General features: G+C 41.8%; 1 protein-coding gene across 3 annotated transcripts in view; it reads left to right on the top strand.

The window, feature by feature from the left end:
* The window catches only part of LOC142503430 (uncharacterized), a 48,662-nt gene that overhangs the window by 25,593 nt on the left and 7,599 nt on the right, over positions 1-15,470 (top strand). For 2 of the 3 annotated variants that reach the window (XR_012804019.1, XM_075615588.1), the window contains exons 4-8: positions 3,215-3,277; positions 4,559-4,701; positions 10,351-10,447; positions 12,051-12,074; positions 13,244-13,396. Coding sequence is in view for 2 of the 3 variants with exons in the window: in XM_075615588.1 (XP_075471703.1) it covers positions 3,215-3,277; positions 4,559-4,701; positions 10,351-10,447; positions 12,051-12,074; positions 13,244-13,396 (480 nt within the window). In the remaining variant the exon portion in view is untranslated. The remainder of the gene's footprint in view (positions 1-3,214; positions 3,278-4,558; positions 4,702-10,350; positions 10,448-12,050; positions 12,075-13,243; positions 13,397-15,470) is intronic. The other variant, XM_075615598.1, reaches the window with a different exon arrangement.

The following is a 15,470-nucleotide window of genomic DNA, read 5'->3' as shown; positions in this document are numbered from 1 at the left end:
GGTGCCTTATGCATAAACCCAAAGCCATCGTTCTCACAGAAACATGGCTGACCCCTAAAACCCTTTATGCAAATATCGCCATTCAGGGATACTCCACTTCTAGGAAAGATAGGTTGAAGAGAGGAGATGGGGTGTTATTTTATATTGAAGACACCTTACAATTTACACTGTTAAATTGCCCCACAAGCCAACCCTCTTTTGAAATCCTAGTTGGCAAAATCTGCCTCCCATTTTCTAAGCCCTTCCTGATTGCTGGCATCTACCACCCCCCTAAAGCCCCTTTACAGTCCCTGACTGATATCACCAAGTTTCTTGGGTCAATTTCCTCTCTGAATGAGAAGAGTGAGCTGCTTGTTCTTGGGGATTTCAACTACAATTGGCTCGACCCTAAAAACCACAACATCCAGATACAACTCAAGTCACTTAACCTAACGCAACTCATTTCCCAACCCACACGAACAAACCTGAAATCTCACAACCATTCCTTGCTACACTTGATTCTCTCCTTTAATCCCAATAGAATCCAATCTTCTGGCATCCTCCCTGACATTTTCAGTAACCATGCAATAGTGTAATGTGTAAGGAAAATTAAACCACCCCAAACCAACTAGTATGTCTCACTAGAAAATTTAGAAACTTTAACCCAAAACAGTTTCTGGCTGACCTTGCCAACTGCTCTTGGTACAGAATTGACTTAATTCCCGACCCCGATAATGCACTCGACTATTTCCAATCTGAGTTCTTAAAACTCTGTGATACCCATGCTCTACTATACAGAATAAGAGTACGGTGGGTCCACCTTCCATGGGTTACAACTGACCTTATAGTGCTCTACCATTTCAGGGATGCCTTGTGGAAAAGTTACAAAGTAACTGGTACTACCAAGGATCTTAATAACTACAGATGCCTGCGGAATATGTGCACAAGGCAAAGAAGACATTGCAAAAGCCCAATATTACTCTAACAATCTTCGGCTGAATACATTAAACCCAGCTAACTTCTGGAAGGTTATCAACAATATGTTCCATCCTTCTAGCCATCAACAACCAAATAATATCACTAAGAAGGATATTACTCTGTCAAATCCCACTGACATTGCAAATGCATTCAATTAATACTTTGTGGGGTGTGCTATTAACATATTAGTGAAACACAACCCAAACCACAAACATGAACCTCATTCTGAGATTACCCCTATAACCTCAGCCTCTCCCAACACTGCCCACAATTTTCCATTTGTCCCAGTATCTGAAGATGAGATTACACAAGTGGTCCTCAAATTAAAACTAAGCAGCCAATGTGGACCTGACTTACTGCAATCTATGTTCCTAAGACTTGGTGCCCCAGCCATTGCCAAACCAATTGCTTCCATAGTCAACTCTATTCTGTCTGCAGGCCATATCCCTAAGACATGGAAAACTGCTAGAGTTATTCCAATCTTCAAAAGTGGGGACAAAAACACTGTCTCAAACTACAGGCCAATCTCTCTTCTCCCAATATTATCCAAACTCATGGGAAAATGTGTTTACTCCCAATTAAGTGATTACTATACTAAGACAAATTTCCCTAGCCAATTCCAATCTGGCTTTCGCCCCAAACACTCCATGGTAACTACCCTGCTAAAAGTTTGCAATGAGATCCAGTGTGGAATGGAACTGGGACAACTCACTGGTGCAATATTACTAGATTTTGCAAAGACTTTTGATACTGTTGATCATGTTATCTTGCTTAACAAACTCCAGTGCTCTGGAATAGGGAAGCATGCTTTAAACTGGTTTCATTCCTACCTATCAGGTAGATCCCAATATGTTCATATCTTAGGCTCTAACTCCAACCCCATGAATATCACCCATGGTGTCCCGCAAGGCTCTGTTCTGGGGCCCCTACTTTTCTCAGTATTCATCAATAATCTTCCTACAGCTTGCAAGGGAGCTTCAATACACATGTATGCAGATGACACAATATTATTCGCACACAGCCCTAGCCTCTCCGACCTTGAACACATACTTCAATCTGACTTTTTGAGACTTGAAAATTGGATTTCCCAAAACAAACTATTTTTAAACACTGACAAGACTGTAATATGGTATTTGGGACCAAGGCTACATTTTTAAAGCTTCCAATAACTGAACTCCAGATCAGAACCAACGCTAATACCACCCTAGCCCATGTTACTAGTTTTAATACTTGGGCATATGATTTGACTCCCATTAAACATTTGGGATTCACATTGATACCCTGACATCCAAAACATATGCCAAATTAGGTGTTCTTTATAGGAACAAATCCTCCCTAAGTCTGCTGGTCAGAAAGCGTATCACACAGCAGATGCTAATGCCAATTATCGACTATGGAGACATAGTATACGGCTCGGCACCCCAAACCTACCTTAGCAAACTTGATACCCTCTACCATTCAATATGCCGTTATGTTCTCCAATGCAACTACAACACACATCACTGCGAAATGCTCAAAGAACTAGATTGGTCACCACTTGAGTCTAGGCGCAAAGTTTATCTTTCCTGTCCTGCCTTTAAATACTTTCTGGGCAAGCTACCCGTCTATCTGAACAAGCTCCTCACCCCTACCACATGCAGCCCTTATCTGAGATCTGACTCAAAATGACTGTTCATGGTCACAAGGTTCAGCAAAGTATCCAGCCGCTCCTCCTTCTCTTACCGTGCACTCCAAAACTGGAACAATCTACCCGAGACTCTCACAGCCGCCAGTCTAAGTTCTTTCAAAACTACAGCTGTCTCACATTTTAATCTTGTCTGTAACTGTTACATATATACTGTATATATATATAATATATATTTTTTCTTTAACTGTGGATGCAATGTCTTGTATATAATGTATGCCCTGTTCAATTATGTAACTATGTATTTGTAACCATGTATTATTTGTCATCATAACTCTGTGCCCAGGACATACTTGAAAATGAGAGGTAACTCTCAATGTATTACTTCCTGATAAAACATTTGATAAATAAATTCATGAATTAACTCAAATACAAAGACTATTGACCAAATGTACTAAGCCGCGAATGCTGTTTAATTCACACTTGTGGTATTGAAGTGAATGCAAGTCATGAAAGCAATAGCACATGCAAAAATGCATGCTCAGATTAGTGAACATGGGCAAATGTGCTTTGTAAAGTTCTGTATTTAACCACATTATAGTACAATTACATGTTTGTTTGTTTTCTCCACAGACCCCGTTGCATTTAGCAGTATTAAGTGGAAATCTTCCTACTGTCCAACTATTGTGTGAACAAGTGAGTAAAACAGAACTGGCAATTACACGTGTAGCCCCCTTTCCCCTGTGTCTAGGGTGACTACGTGTGTGTGTTACTTGTTTGGTTGGGCTCACAGGAGGCCTGATCCTCTGATACAGGGAGCCTGGGGTGCACCTGATATGTGTGATGACAGTGCCTCCACCTGGGAGGGATCCAAACACAATTGGATAACCCCTGCCCAGGAACAAACAGTAGAGAAATGATATACATACAGTGTTATGACAGATTATCTTTACTGGTACACAAATAATAACATATATATACAGGCCTCGCACGGCCATGCCCACACAGTGCCCCACTGTCCAACCACCACCTTATACACCCTGGTGCGGTTCCCCCAAAGTACTGAGGTGCCCTGGGCATCTAACTACCCGGTGTCCACAGGAGCCAAAACCACCCCAAAGTGTGCGGTAGCACTACCCACAGAATGTGGGAGAACGTCGGTGCACTTGTAGGGTGTGATACCTGCCGGGCTCTAGCACCTGGGTACCGCCAACTGATGATAAGACCAGTCTGATCCCACGTCGTCGTCAGCGAAGGCGTCCACCTCTGCGTGGGGTGGACTCCCACTGGAGTGTCCCACCTTAGGAGAGTCTCTGTCTTGCGGTGGTGGTCTGGTCCCAGACCACAGGCCACAAGTCTCGGCGCAGTGTCTCTGCTGTGTCCCTGACACTATAAGCTAAAGGGGAAATATCCCTATCTAAGGGGCCTTTCCCTACAGCACCAACAAGCTGGTAGGGACTCAGGGCCTACCTGGGGCCTCAGGGGGCAAACTAGGCCTAGTCCAGGGGAGCACAGCTCTCTGGACACTACCTGCTCTTTTCTGCTCCCCCTGCAGTACCCTTTTCTGCTCCCCCTTCTGCACTACCTGCTTTTCTGCTCCCCCTTCCGACTGGCATGTATCCTTTTCTCTGTGCAGGGGATCCGGCCACGCTATTGGCTACTCTGTTCCCTGTGACTCTCAGCCTCTGGGTCTGCTGGAACTCTGCGGAGCTAACCATGTAATGGCCGCCACTATCTGGTGCTCTGCGCATGCGCCTGCATACCCGTAATTGCCGCCGCAACCTAGGAACATTCTGCTGAGAACATGGTGATTGGCATGGACTGCTACTTTATATGTTGCCATATAACATATGAACCAGCTTCAGACTCATTGTAATTCAATTAATTCATTGTAAGTCATGTGATTGCAAATGTATTCACATTGTCGTGGACGTGGTTAAGTGTAACAGAATACTCACAACATCTTTTCACCTTCAGGATGGAGTTGAATTAGAAAGTGAGGACAACAAAAGAAACACGCCACTGAGGCTGGCCAAGGGACTACAGTCTAAGGAAATTGTCTCATTTCTACAGAGGGCAATTATACAATCAAAAAACCTCAACGCTAAATGTGACTGGAGGTAGTTCATTTGTATGTGGTTCCTGTCCCATCAAAGTTCCAGTAGCTGTGTGGGCCCTGGAGAAGAGCAGATTCAATGCAGGTTGTCATACACAATGAACCAACAAGAGTTTTACATACAGATGCATCGGCCGTTATTTGAACACTTCACGCGTTGTATACCTCGGAATACCCATGTCATGGCGCAGGATTTCTGCCAACCGTACCACCTTTAGATGCGAGTGCAGGCGAGTGCAGAAAATGGCATTTTAGTGTTCTGGGTTTTAAACACCTGAAATTGACACAGTAGCACAGTAGCACAGTACTGTACACATTACAATTCATTCATTTCATTGCATGTAATTGCACACAATCCATGAAATTCAAACAAAGCAACCGCGATAAACACGTGTGCCTGGGGCGATTCGCCGCATTAATGCCGTGTGGAGTACAGCAGCGCACACGAAAAAGGCTCCGTGATTTGTTCGAATAACGGCAGCTGCATCTGTAGATGAAATTATAGTACACAGCAGACTTTAAGAAAAGATGTTTGAACTTTTAAAAGCTCTGTACACAATAATTTTATCTATAAGCAACTGTCACGTTGGTTCCCCCTCACAACCTGGAACTAACCTTGAATGTGGTGCAAAATTCTACTAGCCGGATTCATCCTTGAGAAGTGTACATTTAATTTACAGTATATGACACAGTACACATGAAGATGAGGCCTGTGTGGTATCATAAGCATTTAAAACACTTGTGAAAAACTCTATTATTAGTCCATTTAAAGCAACAACGAGAGAGAGAGAGAGAGAGCACCACAGTCCCCATTTGCTTATATCCCACCCCAAGCACACATGAGATACCTGGGACATATGGTAAATTAAGTAATTTAAATATACTTTGCATATCCAAACGATCATATATTGCAGTTCTCTTAGGTGTGCTCCTTCTCTCTCTCTCCCCCTCTCTCGTTAACGCAATACCGCTTTCAGAGAATAACAGCACCTAACAGTGCGTTAGTGAGCTTTGAAGATACGTGTAAGCACTTAATTCAGGTTAAATTAACACCTTGTTAAATCAATAACTGACCTCTGTGGATTTGGACTTAAATACACTTGAATACTACATAGTACAGTATGTGCATGTGCAAATGTTTTTGGATAAGGGCATGCAACTAAACACAGATAATTCAACTTTTTTTTTTTTTGTCAAATTCTGTTTCCTTGCTCTTTTCTTTTTAGGCTACATCATTCTAAAACCTGTAAAGAAGATTATATTTGTGTATATTTGATTACGATTTATTGAGTTAGTTGTTTTGGGGGAGGTGTTGCATGTAGGATACCACCTCTGAAATGCACTGAAGTATCATACATATTTTATCTATAAGGCAGAGACAACAAAAGTAATTTGTAATCAAAGTGAACACTAAATTCCCACATGAATATTTGTGAAACTTAAAAATCCGAGTTGGCCACTGCTGAGGTCTGAACTAATGTTTCACCATGTTACTATTCTTTGGAACATAAACTAATTTTTACTTCAATTCCTGAGAAACCTCCAAGTAATAAGGGAAAAATATTTAATGAACAAGGAAAAATAGGTTAGGAATTAGAACCTAATTTACTGTACATAATGGTACATATTACTGTCCATGTTCAGTTTAAAATATGTTTTTATTCCAAATAAATTGTGCCAGACAATACAGTATCTTTATGTAATATAAACTCTGATCTGATCCTTGGTGTTCTCATGGTGTAACTTTTACATGTGCAGCGTTTCTATTAATTCATGCTTGTGGATACCGCTAAATATAAGGTTAAAAGTTGAACTTCATATCTTTGTCAAACTGATATGGGTTAGATGAAACTATTACTGTATGCAAATCAAATATTTATGGTTGTTCCTGTGGTCATAGTGATTGAATAAAAATCCTGGTACGGTGTTTGCTTTTAATAACATTTGGGTAAAGATCGTTGGACTGTATTTTTAATACGATTTAAAGCAGCAATCCCACTACTTTTGGAGAATGAATTTGAACCGGTGTGTCCTACAGAGCTGAACTGTGTTCTTTTTAGCCCTGGGGACCCCCAATTTCCAATATAGATACAGTCTTAGTTGCTGGATTTTAAAAAATGGCAATCGGTGCCATCCAATAGAAAGCCAAGTAATCTGCCGTTGCTTTCTTTTGTCCCATGAGATTTGCAGGCCATTTTCATCTCCCAATCTGGAGCTGTAACACCGGCAACTACCATAGATCTGTAAATATCTTGTACACAATAGAAAAGACGCCCACAGCACTTCGTACAAAAAAATGGCACTCACACAAATGATGTTAAAAAAAAGTGCTCTTATTCTCCATGGTGAACATACACCAAGTAATCTTTTAAACATATACAGGGTAATACTTGGAAGCAGTGGCCCCCACTCCCCACACTAATGATGGAACCCAATGCCTGGGGAAACAGGGAACAAATACAGTAGGCCTACACAGGAAACACTAGGACTAATCCAAAACAGTACTAGAATAAACATGATATATTAACCAGAGCAGTTAATGATAGCTAAGACCAAAAAAGTGTCTATATACAAGGGATGCTACATATCAGGCATGGAGGCCCTTCTTCAGGCCCGTTCCCACCTAAGTGTGGTACTTCCCTTTAATCAGGTCCTCTGGTTTGTCCGTGGAAAAATATAAAGCACAATAGAGTGCTGGCACACAATGAACTTATACTAAGATTGACCCAGTGAAAGTGGTTAAGTGAAAAAATCACTCGCATAAAGATGGTCTGATCACGCGTGACTCTCTCTTAAAAAACAGAGGAGTACATAGCATAATACAGTTTTAATGCACAAATGATTAGATTCAAGGGGGATGGACACACTCACATTCTCCCGAAAAGTAAATCAGAATGAGTGCTTTAAGGGCACTCTCTCGCCACTCTGGGACTGCCTCTGGAACTGAAAGAGTTACGGTGTAAGTCCCCGTTTGCCGCCAGGATACTGCGATCCGAGGGAGAGTGTGTCTGAGAGAGGGAGAGAGTCAGAGTCAAAGAGTCCGAGGGAGAGAGTCAGAGGGAGAGAGTCAGAGAGAGAGTCAGAGAGAGAATGAGTCTGTCAGAGAGAGAGAGAGTCTGTCAGAGAGAGAGTCAGAGAGAGAGAGTCAGTCAGAGAGAGAGAGTCAGTCAGAGAGAGGGAGTCAGTCAGAGAGAGAGAGAGTCAGTCACAGAGTCAGTCAGAGAGAGGCAGTCAGAGAGAGAGAGTCTCAAAATCCACAGGGAGCATGGGGAGGAAACAAAAATAAATTTAAGTGCAGCAAAAATGACAATGTGAAAAAAGCCTTCAATTGACTTGGCTCTAATGAATTGACTACTTACAAGATGTAAGAGTCAAAAAGGCAGGGTTGACTCAAACGGTCAGAGGTAAGTGGATGATGCAGTTGTCATCAAAGTGGATCAGGTCCCCAGGATCACGCACCCCAATGTAGAGAGAAAAACTGGCATAGCGCAGATCACTCAAGATAAAAATAGCTTTATAACAATAAAATATTATATTCACATTCTAACAATAAAAAACGGGCATATCACACTGCATTAGTGTAGGAAGATTTTAGCCAGCTGGCTCACCGTCCCGCAACATTCCCCCACTCCTCCGCCTCAGCCTCCGGTCAGCTGTTTAGACTGCGCCGACTGGCCGTGTGACGTCACTTCCGGTTACGTTGCTCGGTGAGGGCTGGATCCTCCTGCAACTCCTCTGCTGTATGCTCCTCTCTGAATAAGACTCCCACTCTACGCGTTTCGAAAGCGACTGTGTCCTGAGGAAGAAAGCAGTCGCTTTCGAAACGCGTAGAGTGGGAGTCTTATTCAGAGAGGAGCATACAGCAGAGGAGTTGCAGGAGGATCCAGCCCTCACCGAGCGACGAAACCGGAAGTGACGTCACACGCCAGTCGGCGCAGTTTAAACAGCTGACCGGAGGCGGAGGAGTGGGGGAACGTTGTGGGACGGTGAGCCAGCTGGCTAAAATCTTCCTACACTAATGCAGTGTGATATGCCCGTTTTTTATTGTTAGAATGTGAGTATAATATTTTATTGTTATAAAGCTATTTTTATCTTGAGTGATCTGCGCTATGCCAGTTTTTCTCTCTACATTGGGGTGCGTGATCCTGGGGACCTGATCCACTTTGATGACAACTGCATCATCCACTTACCTCTGACCGTTTGAGTCAACCCTGCCTTTTTGACTCTTATATCTTGTAAGTAGTCAATTCATTAGAGCCAAGTCAATTGAAGGCTTTTTTCACATTGTCATTTTTGCTGCACTTAAATTTATTTTTGTTTCCTCCCCATGCTCCCCGTGGATTTTGTGTGTTTTGCTGTTACTGTGGGGGAAGAGTGAAGACTACCCCTTCCAGTGGGTTCCAGAGCAGGGGGTGAAACTGTATTTACTTAAATGTTATCACATTTTTCACTTATTTAAGTTTTTGATTAGTCACTTATTATAAGTGTCCACTTTTTATTTGTTTGCGCCTGTGTTCACTTTACCACTATACAGAGAGAGCGAGTCTGTCAGAGAGAGAGTCTGTCAGAGAGAGTCTGTCAGAGAGAGTCTGTCAGAGAGCGAGTCAGTCAGAGAGAGAGAGAGTCAGAGAGAGAGAGAGAGTCAGAGAGAGAGAGAGTCAGTCAGAGAGAGTGAGAGTCAGTCAGAGAGAGTGAGAGAGAGTGAGTGAGAGTCAGTCAGAGAGAGTGAGTGAGAGTCAGTCAGAGAGAGAGAGTGAGAGTCAGTCAGAGAGAGTGAGAGTCAGTCAGAGAGAGAGTGAGAGTCAGTCAGAGAGAGAGAGTGAGTCAGTCAGAGAGAGGGAGAGAGAGAATCGGGGATGCCAAGTGTCAGGAAAAAAACATTAATTTTATCGTTCTTTTTTTATACTGTACTTTTTGAAATAAACCTAAGTTTCTATGAAAATTTAAGTTTTTGTTTTTTTACGGCCCACCTAAACTTAAACCTTGTTTATTTGGCCCGTGTTAGCCTTTGAGTTTGACATGCTTGGTGTACAGTATGTTCACCATGGAGAATTAAAGCAATTTGAACATCATTTGTGTGGCTGACAGTGTTTTGTATGGAGTGCTGTGGGTGTCTTTTCTATTGTGTACTTTGCTAAGATTTGGGCGATCCTCTTGCCCGCGTGCGCCATTTCGATTTGGTCTTAATATACTGTAGATTCATTAGTGGTGCTGACTGACTTTCTATTTTGTAAATATCTTATAGTTCCTGTAGCTAAAAAGGCACGGACGGTCCAGCTGCTGAGTAACCCCACCCGGTACGAATACTGAAGGAAAAAAAAGAGTTGAAAAAAAAAAACTTGCGTAATCTGGATTGTTGCTTTAAACAAAATGTTGTAAAAAGAGAAAGTGGGGTAGTCTTTCTAAAATAAATCCCTTTTTTAAAACAGAGTGGAATTGGAAATGTATGAATAAAAAGCTACCGGTTCTCTGGGTTTGTAAACAAAGAAAATATGGAACTCAATATCCCTTAGTTCCAACACATAGTAACCACTGGATTGCTCTCATTTGAATCCAGAAAAGAATAATGGTTTATTGGTATAGAACCATTCAGCTTACACAACAGCTTTATAATTGTATAATAATTCAGTCTGGTTTGTGTCTTTCTTTGCAGTGCATTGGTGTTTGGTCGTCCCGGTAAATCAAAAGGGCCCATCCTATTCTTTTATGGCACTTTATTCCTGTGGGGTTACCCAACTTATTTTTATAAGGTAAGGTAGAAACAAATGCTGTTTTCTTGAAGACAGACAATGTAACACATTTTGAGAGCTTCAAACTATAGGAGGGTGTGATGGCAGTCCAGGCCCCAAAGGTCAGGCGGTTCCTAAAAACAAGGGGCTGGGGAGGCTGCAGGAGAACACGCAGAAGCTCCACAGGAAGTAATTGATAAGGATTTTTATACCTGACCTCAGGGTGTCCTAACATAGTTATTTGCTCCCATACTTGTCCCATGATTCAGCCATTGTGTTGCAGCTATGAATCCCTTGCAATCTGTTTCACAGACATACACTATTGAACTCAATGAAAGGAGCGATTGCACCTAGGATCAAAGTGAAATAATGCCAGTTACATGCTTAGCCCAGTGAGTGCACCTCTGGCACTCCGATCACTCTGTCACTGATGACGGAACTGAAGGGGAGGAGTCATTTCCCTTTCGTTCCTGATCAGTGCAGATTGTTTCGAACGTGATGATCTCTAGCAAAACGACCACATAGCTACTATGTCATGAGGGGGCCACTGGAGTGCCAGACCCCATAGCATAGTTGCTACGTCCTGAGGCTCCCAAAGGTTTAAGGATGTATTTTTCTTTAAATAAAACTGATACCTATACATATTTTTTAATACAAAAACGTAAGTTAGTTTGTAAATATGGTGAACTGAGACTTAGGGGAGTAGCCATAGGAAATCACACCCATGTGTGATGTCCCTGTGTGTATTCACAAGAGTTTACACAGACAAAGCCCCCTCTCTGCCCCTCCCTTATCTTTCTTGATTCTGAGTAAAGGGCAGGGTTGGGATAAGTGTAAAGAAAACATTTCATTGACAAGCACTCGCCCATTCAGGGGCACCTAACAAATGCAATTTGTAATACATTCCCCCCCCCCCAAAAGCCAAATATTTGCTATTAGTAATATTAGATTTGTTCAGGGAAGCCAGTCGGACTGTTAAATTCTTTATAACAGTGTGTTTTCTGTCCGGTTCCGTGGGATTGCACTCTTAACGAAAGCTGGAAACTTTTGTGGATACCCTGGCCATTCTGTTCATTTTTCTTCTCATTAGCTTGAGAAATTACTTAATATAAAAAATGTATGGCCTGTTACCAGCACAAATTCAGCAAGTATGGTACTCATTAATAGACAATAACAGCTATGGAGCAGAATGTTTCCACAATTGTCATTCTATAATCCATACTTGGATTTATAAAGTACCACAGAACACGAATGTGTATATACAGCATTTTCTTTGGTGCCAAATTTAGGGGCTTATTCTATTTTATCCAAAGTGGCCAATTGGGCTATTTTATGCAGAAATGCCTCATTGACTTCAATGTCGAATTTTGGCCAGAAATGGCCTGATCGGCCGCTTTGGACAATATAAAAGTACCCTAGTGGACATTATTGATTGCTAAATATTTCATGACGAGCAGATTTTAATGTATCTGGATATGTAAAATGTTGAGCAATTTAATACATGTCCCTGTTTAGAAGTATCTAGTGATTGTGATTAATGTGTAATATTTATTATGTACATGTATTAATATGTATTGAAGGAAGATGTGGCAGCCAATCATATATTTTATTTCTTTCCCAAAAGTTACAGTACATAAAAGAGATGCCGGTATGTATGGAGCATTTTAACGTAAAATACAAATGTGAGAATCACTGTGCAGAGAGAGAAACAGTTTTAAAAGGCGAAAGAAAATGTCAAAACATACTATTAGGGATTGCATCTGTAAAAGTTGGATTATATGGAAAAACTTTCCGCTTTCCTGAATGGCTCCACCTCGCAATTTTCGGAGACTTGGGCCCCTTGTTTCCGTCATGCAGGAATATCCCCATATTTAGACAAAAAAATTCTGAACGGCATGATTTATGATGTATTTAAACTGTTGTTTTCTATACTATACAGTACATGTACAAATGCTGTCCCCCTCCCTCCTTCCTCCTCCCCCTATTGTGATATTACCAAAGTATATGTATCAATGTACCCTCCCCCCCCCTCCTATTTCTTTTTTTATGTGCCCCTTTTCTTTAATTTTGGGGAAAAAAGATCAATAAAAATGTAAGTAATAAAAAAAAAAGTTGGATTAAGACTAGTAAGTAAAGAGAAACAAAATTTGGGGAATTTTAACAGCAGTTTTGGTGCTTTTTCATAATTCTGTGAAAGTTAAAAACTTTTTAACAGATAAGAATGAAGGGGTCTCCGGAGCTGAACTGTGTTTGTCTTCCCAGTCCCCGAGATACTTACTGATAAAAACAAATACCTGCATTACTTCCTGGTTTTTGCATTTCCCACGTCGCGGGCAAATAGGAAGCCGCAACGGATGACTTTGCTGCTTCCTATTGGCTTGCATCATGCAGGAGATTTTCTGTTTATATTTTTTTTTATCCCCCATTTTGTTTCCCCTGCTGGGGACTAAAATGCTGGTACCCTTACCAGTAAGTATCTCAGAAACCAGGGAAACCTCAGAGCTGGGGGGAAAAAAACGCAGTTTAGCACCGGTACCCGTTTGGTCCCATCCTGTAAAGAAAAATGATAAAAAAGAAACCAGGCAGCCGGGCTTCCTCCTTTACCAAATGAAGGAGCTATGATAGACGTAACCATATGAAACATACTGTAGCTGTATTTATTTACACTTGAACCACTTCCATATTTAGCCTGGCATAAATGACCATGCTTGATTATGTAATAGTGAGTCAGTTCATTTTTTTGTGTGTAATAGATCTGTTTGTGGGTATTGCTGATTGAACAGTTTTGTTTTGTTTTTTTCCCTTTCCGTTGAACAGATCGTACCCGTTTCATATTATGCTCTGTGGGAATTGCATATCATGTTCCTGCTTAGCAATGCACTGATGTGGATTTTCTTCTTAAAAGCTTCCCTGATGGGCCCTGGTTTCCTTCCTCAAAACACAGAGGAGTATAATTATGCTGTTAAGCAGGTATTCTGTCTTTGAGGTCAGGAGAACATATTTCTCTGGTTATGACATTGGTTGAATACAACTACTGTTTTTTAATAATATATGTTGTTGCTTAAAATGTTTGAGTGGGGTGCATTTACTTCTTGACTTAAGGGACACTGTTTAGTAATTTGCAAGTATATTCTTATCCAGTAGTAGCTAATGATTAAAGCAACAACTCCCCATAACTAACCCCTCTTTTTACTTGATGGGAACCTAGGGGTCCCCCAGAGTTGAGCTGCATTTTTTTTTTTAGCTCTGCAAAGCTTTTCTTGGGTTAAAAGACAAGTAGACACAACTATTCTTAATGCATTTGTGACGCACACCATACAAAGAAGAATAAAACGTGCGCCAAATGTAAGGACATGAATAATGACATACAACACATGATTTTAGGTGACAAATTGATTTATTGACGCAATACACTCTTTCAATTTGTTTTTGTTTTTTTAAACTATTCTTTATACAGTACATATTTTTTGCGTTTCTGTTGTGGTGATTAGAGATGGGCAACATTTCCGCAGAAACACGAATCCGCCGCAAATTTGCAAGTTCTCTTCATTTGCGGATCTGTCTCCAAAAGGCAGATCCATTTTTTGGGGGGGGGGATTTGGATTTTTTTTTTAAACCAATGTGTTTGTGGATGAGAGAGAGACAGAGTAATAGAGCAGTGGAGCACAAAAGTATGCTGTGACAGGGGAGCACCCCAGCAGCTGAATTAGCTCACACTGCTAGTGCTGCTGCCCAGAATAGGAGAGGTTGTGGGTCCTGATCCTGTTGGACCTGATGCCAGTATCTTCTTCTTCATATACATAGTGCTTGGAACACTTCTCTCTCTGCTTGAAACCCTATATTTCAGGGTTTGGGTGAAATGAATTTTGAAAAATCCACAAATGGATTTAATACAAAATTCAATGGCAGATTTACAAAATTTGGGCGGAACCGATCCGATGGCGGATTAGGATGATCCATCTGAATGTTGTAGTGCCCAAGCTGCCTTTGGATTTTGGTGGAAAATCTGCAAATCGAATTTTGACAAGTTTTTTCTAATACCCTTTTCCTTAATGAACACTGTCAAACCATTAACACAGCACTAGACTACGATTTATATCTACATGTAGCCCCCTTTCCCTAGGACTAAGGGAACTACGCGTGCTGCTGTACCTGTTGGTGCGCAGGAGCCCTAAGCCTCCACTTCTGGGAGCTTGGGGTGACCTCTCTCTTTCCGTTCGGTGCAGCGCCTCCACCTATGAGGGATCCCATCAGAGCGGGCTGGTCCCACATAGGACTCAATAACCACAATACACAGAGTATAATATAACTTCTTTACTATAACACACTATAACAATAAACACACCCACAATACAATATCCCAATGTAATACGGAACACAATACCCGACACCCTGGTGTGGTCCCCCCAAAGTACTGACGATGCCCTAGGCACCTAAACACCTGGTGTCCATAGAATAGTCCCACCCAAAGAGGGAGGTAGCGCTAACCCCTGTGTGAATTGTTGGTGCACTTATATACCTCCCTGGGCACTCCTGTACCCAGGTACAAAGGGTCAGTCAGGTCCCACGATGTGGGGCATCCGACACTAATCCCCTCACTCCTTATGCGTCCAGATCCATCTCATGGTGCGAGCTCCAGCTGGAGGGTCTCACCTAAACTGTGTATGGGCCTGTGTTCTGGTCGCAGACCACAGTACACCGCATGGCCATCTGGTCACCGGTGCAACAGCACTGATGCCACTAACATGGGAGCGTCCCTACCTGGGGCCTTCCCTGCAACACTTTTCTGAAGTGACTCTGGGCCTAGCTGGGGCCTATGGGGCAAGACTAGATCTAGTCCAAGACGCAAAAACACAAGAAAACTGCGCAAAAACGCACATAGTGAAGTACATAAAAAAATGTATTATCCATAAAAAGGTAAGTAATCTGCGTACATCAGATAAGTTGAATAAAAGCATTGACTGTGATAAACAGAGGTTACCAGTCAGCAGGTAAGTACACGACAGGAAATCATCTCATAACGATGGTATCGGGGTCGTCACGG

The sequence above is a fragment of the Ascaphus truei genome, chromosome 1, assembly GCF_040206685.1.
Source record: "Ascaphus truei isolate aAscTru1 chromosome 1, aAscTru1.hap1, whole genome shotgun sequence".
NCBI classification, from domain to species: domain Eukaryota; kingdom Metazoa; phylum Chordata; class Amphibia; order Anura; family Ascaphidae; genus Ascaphus; species Ascaphus truei.
The sequence above is the reverse complement of the archived record's forward strand: the minus strand, read 5'-3'. Positions and strand labels throughout refer to the sequence as shown.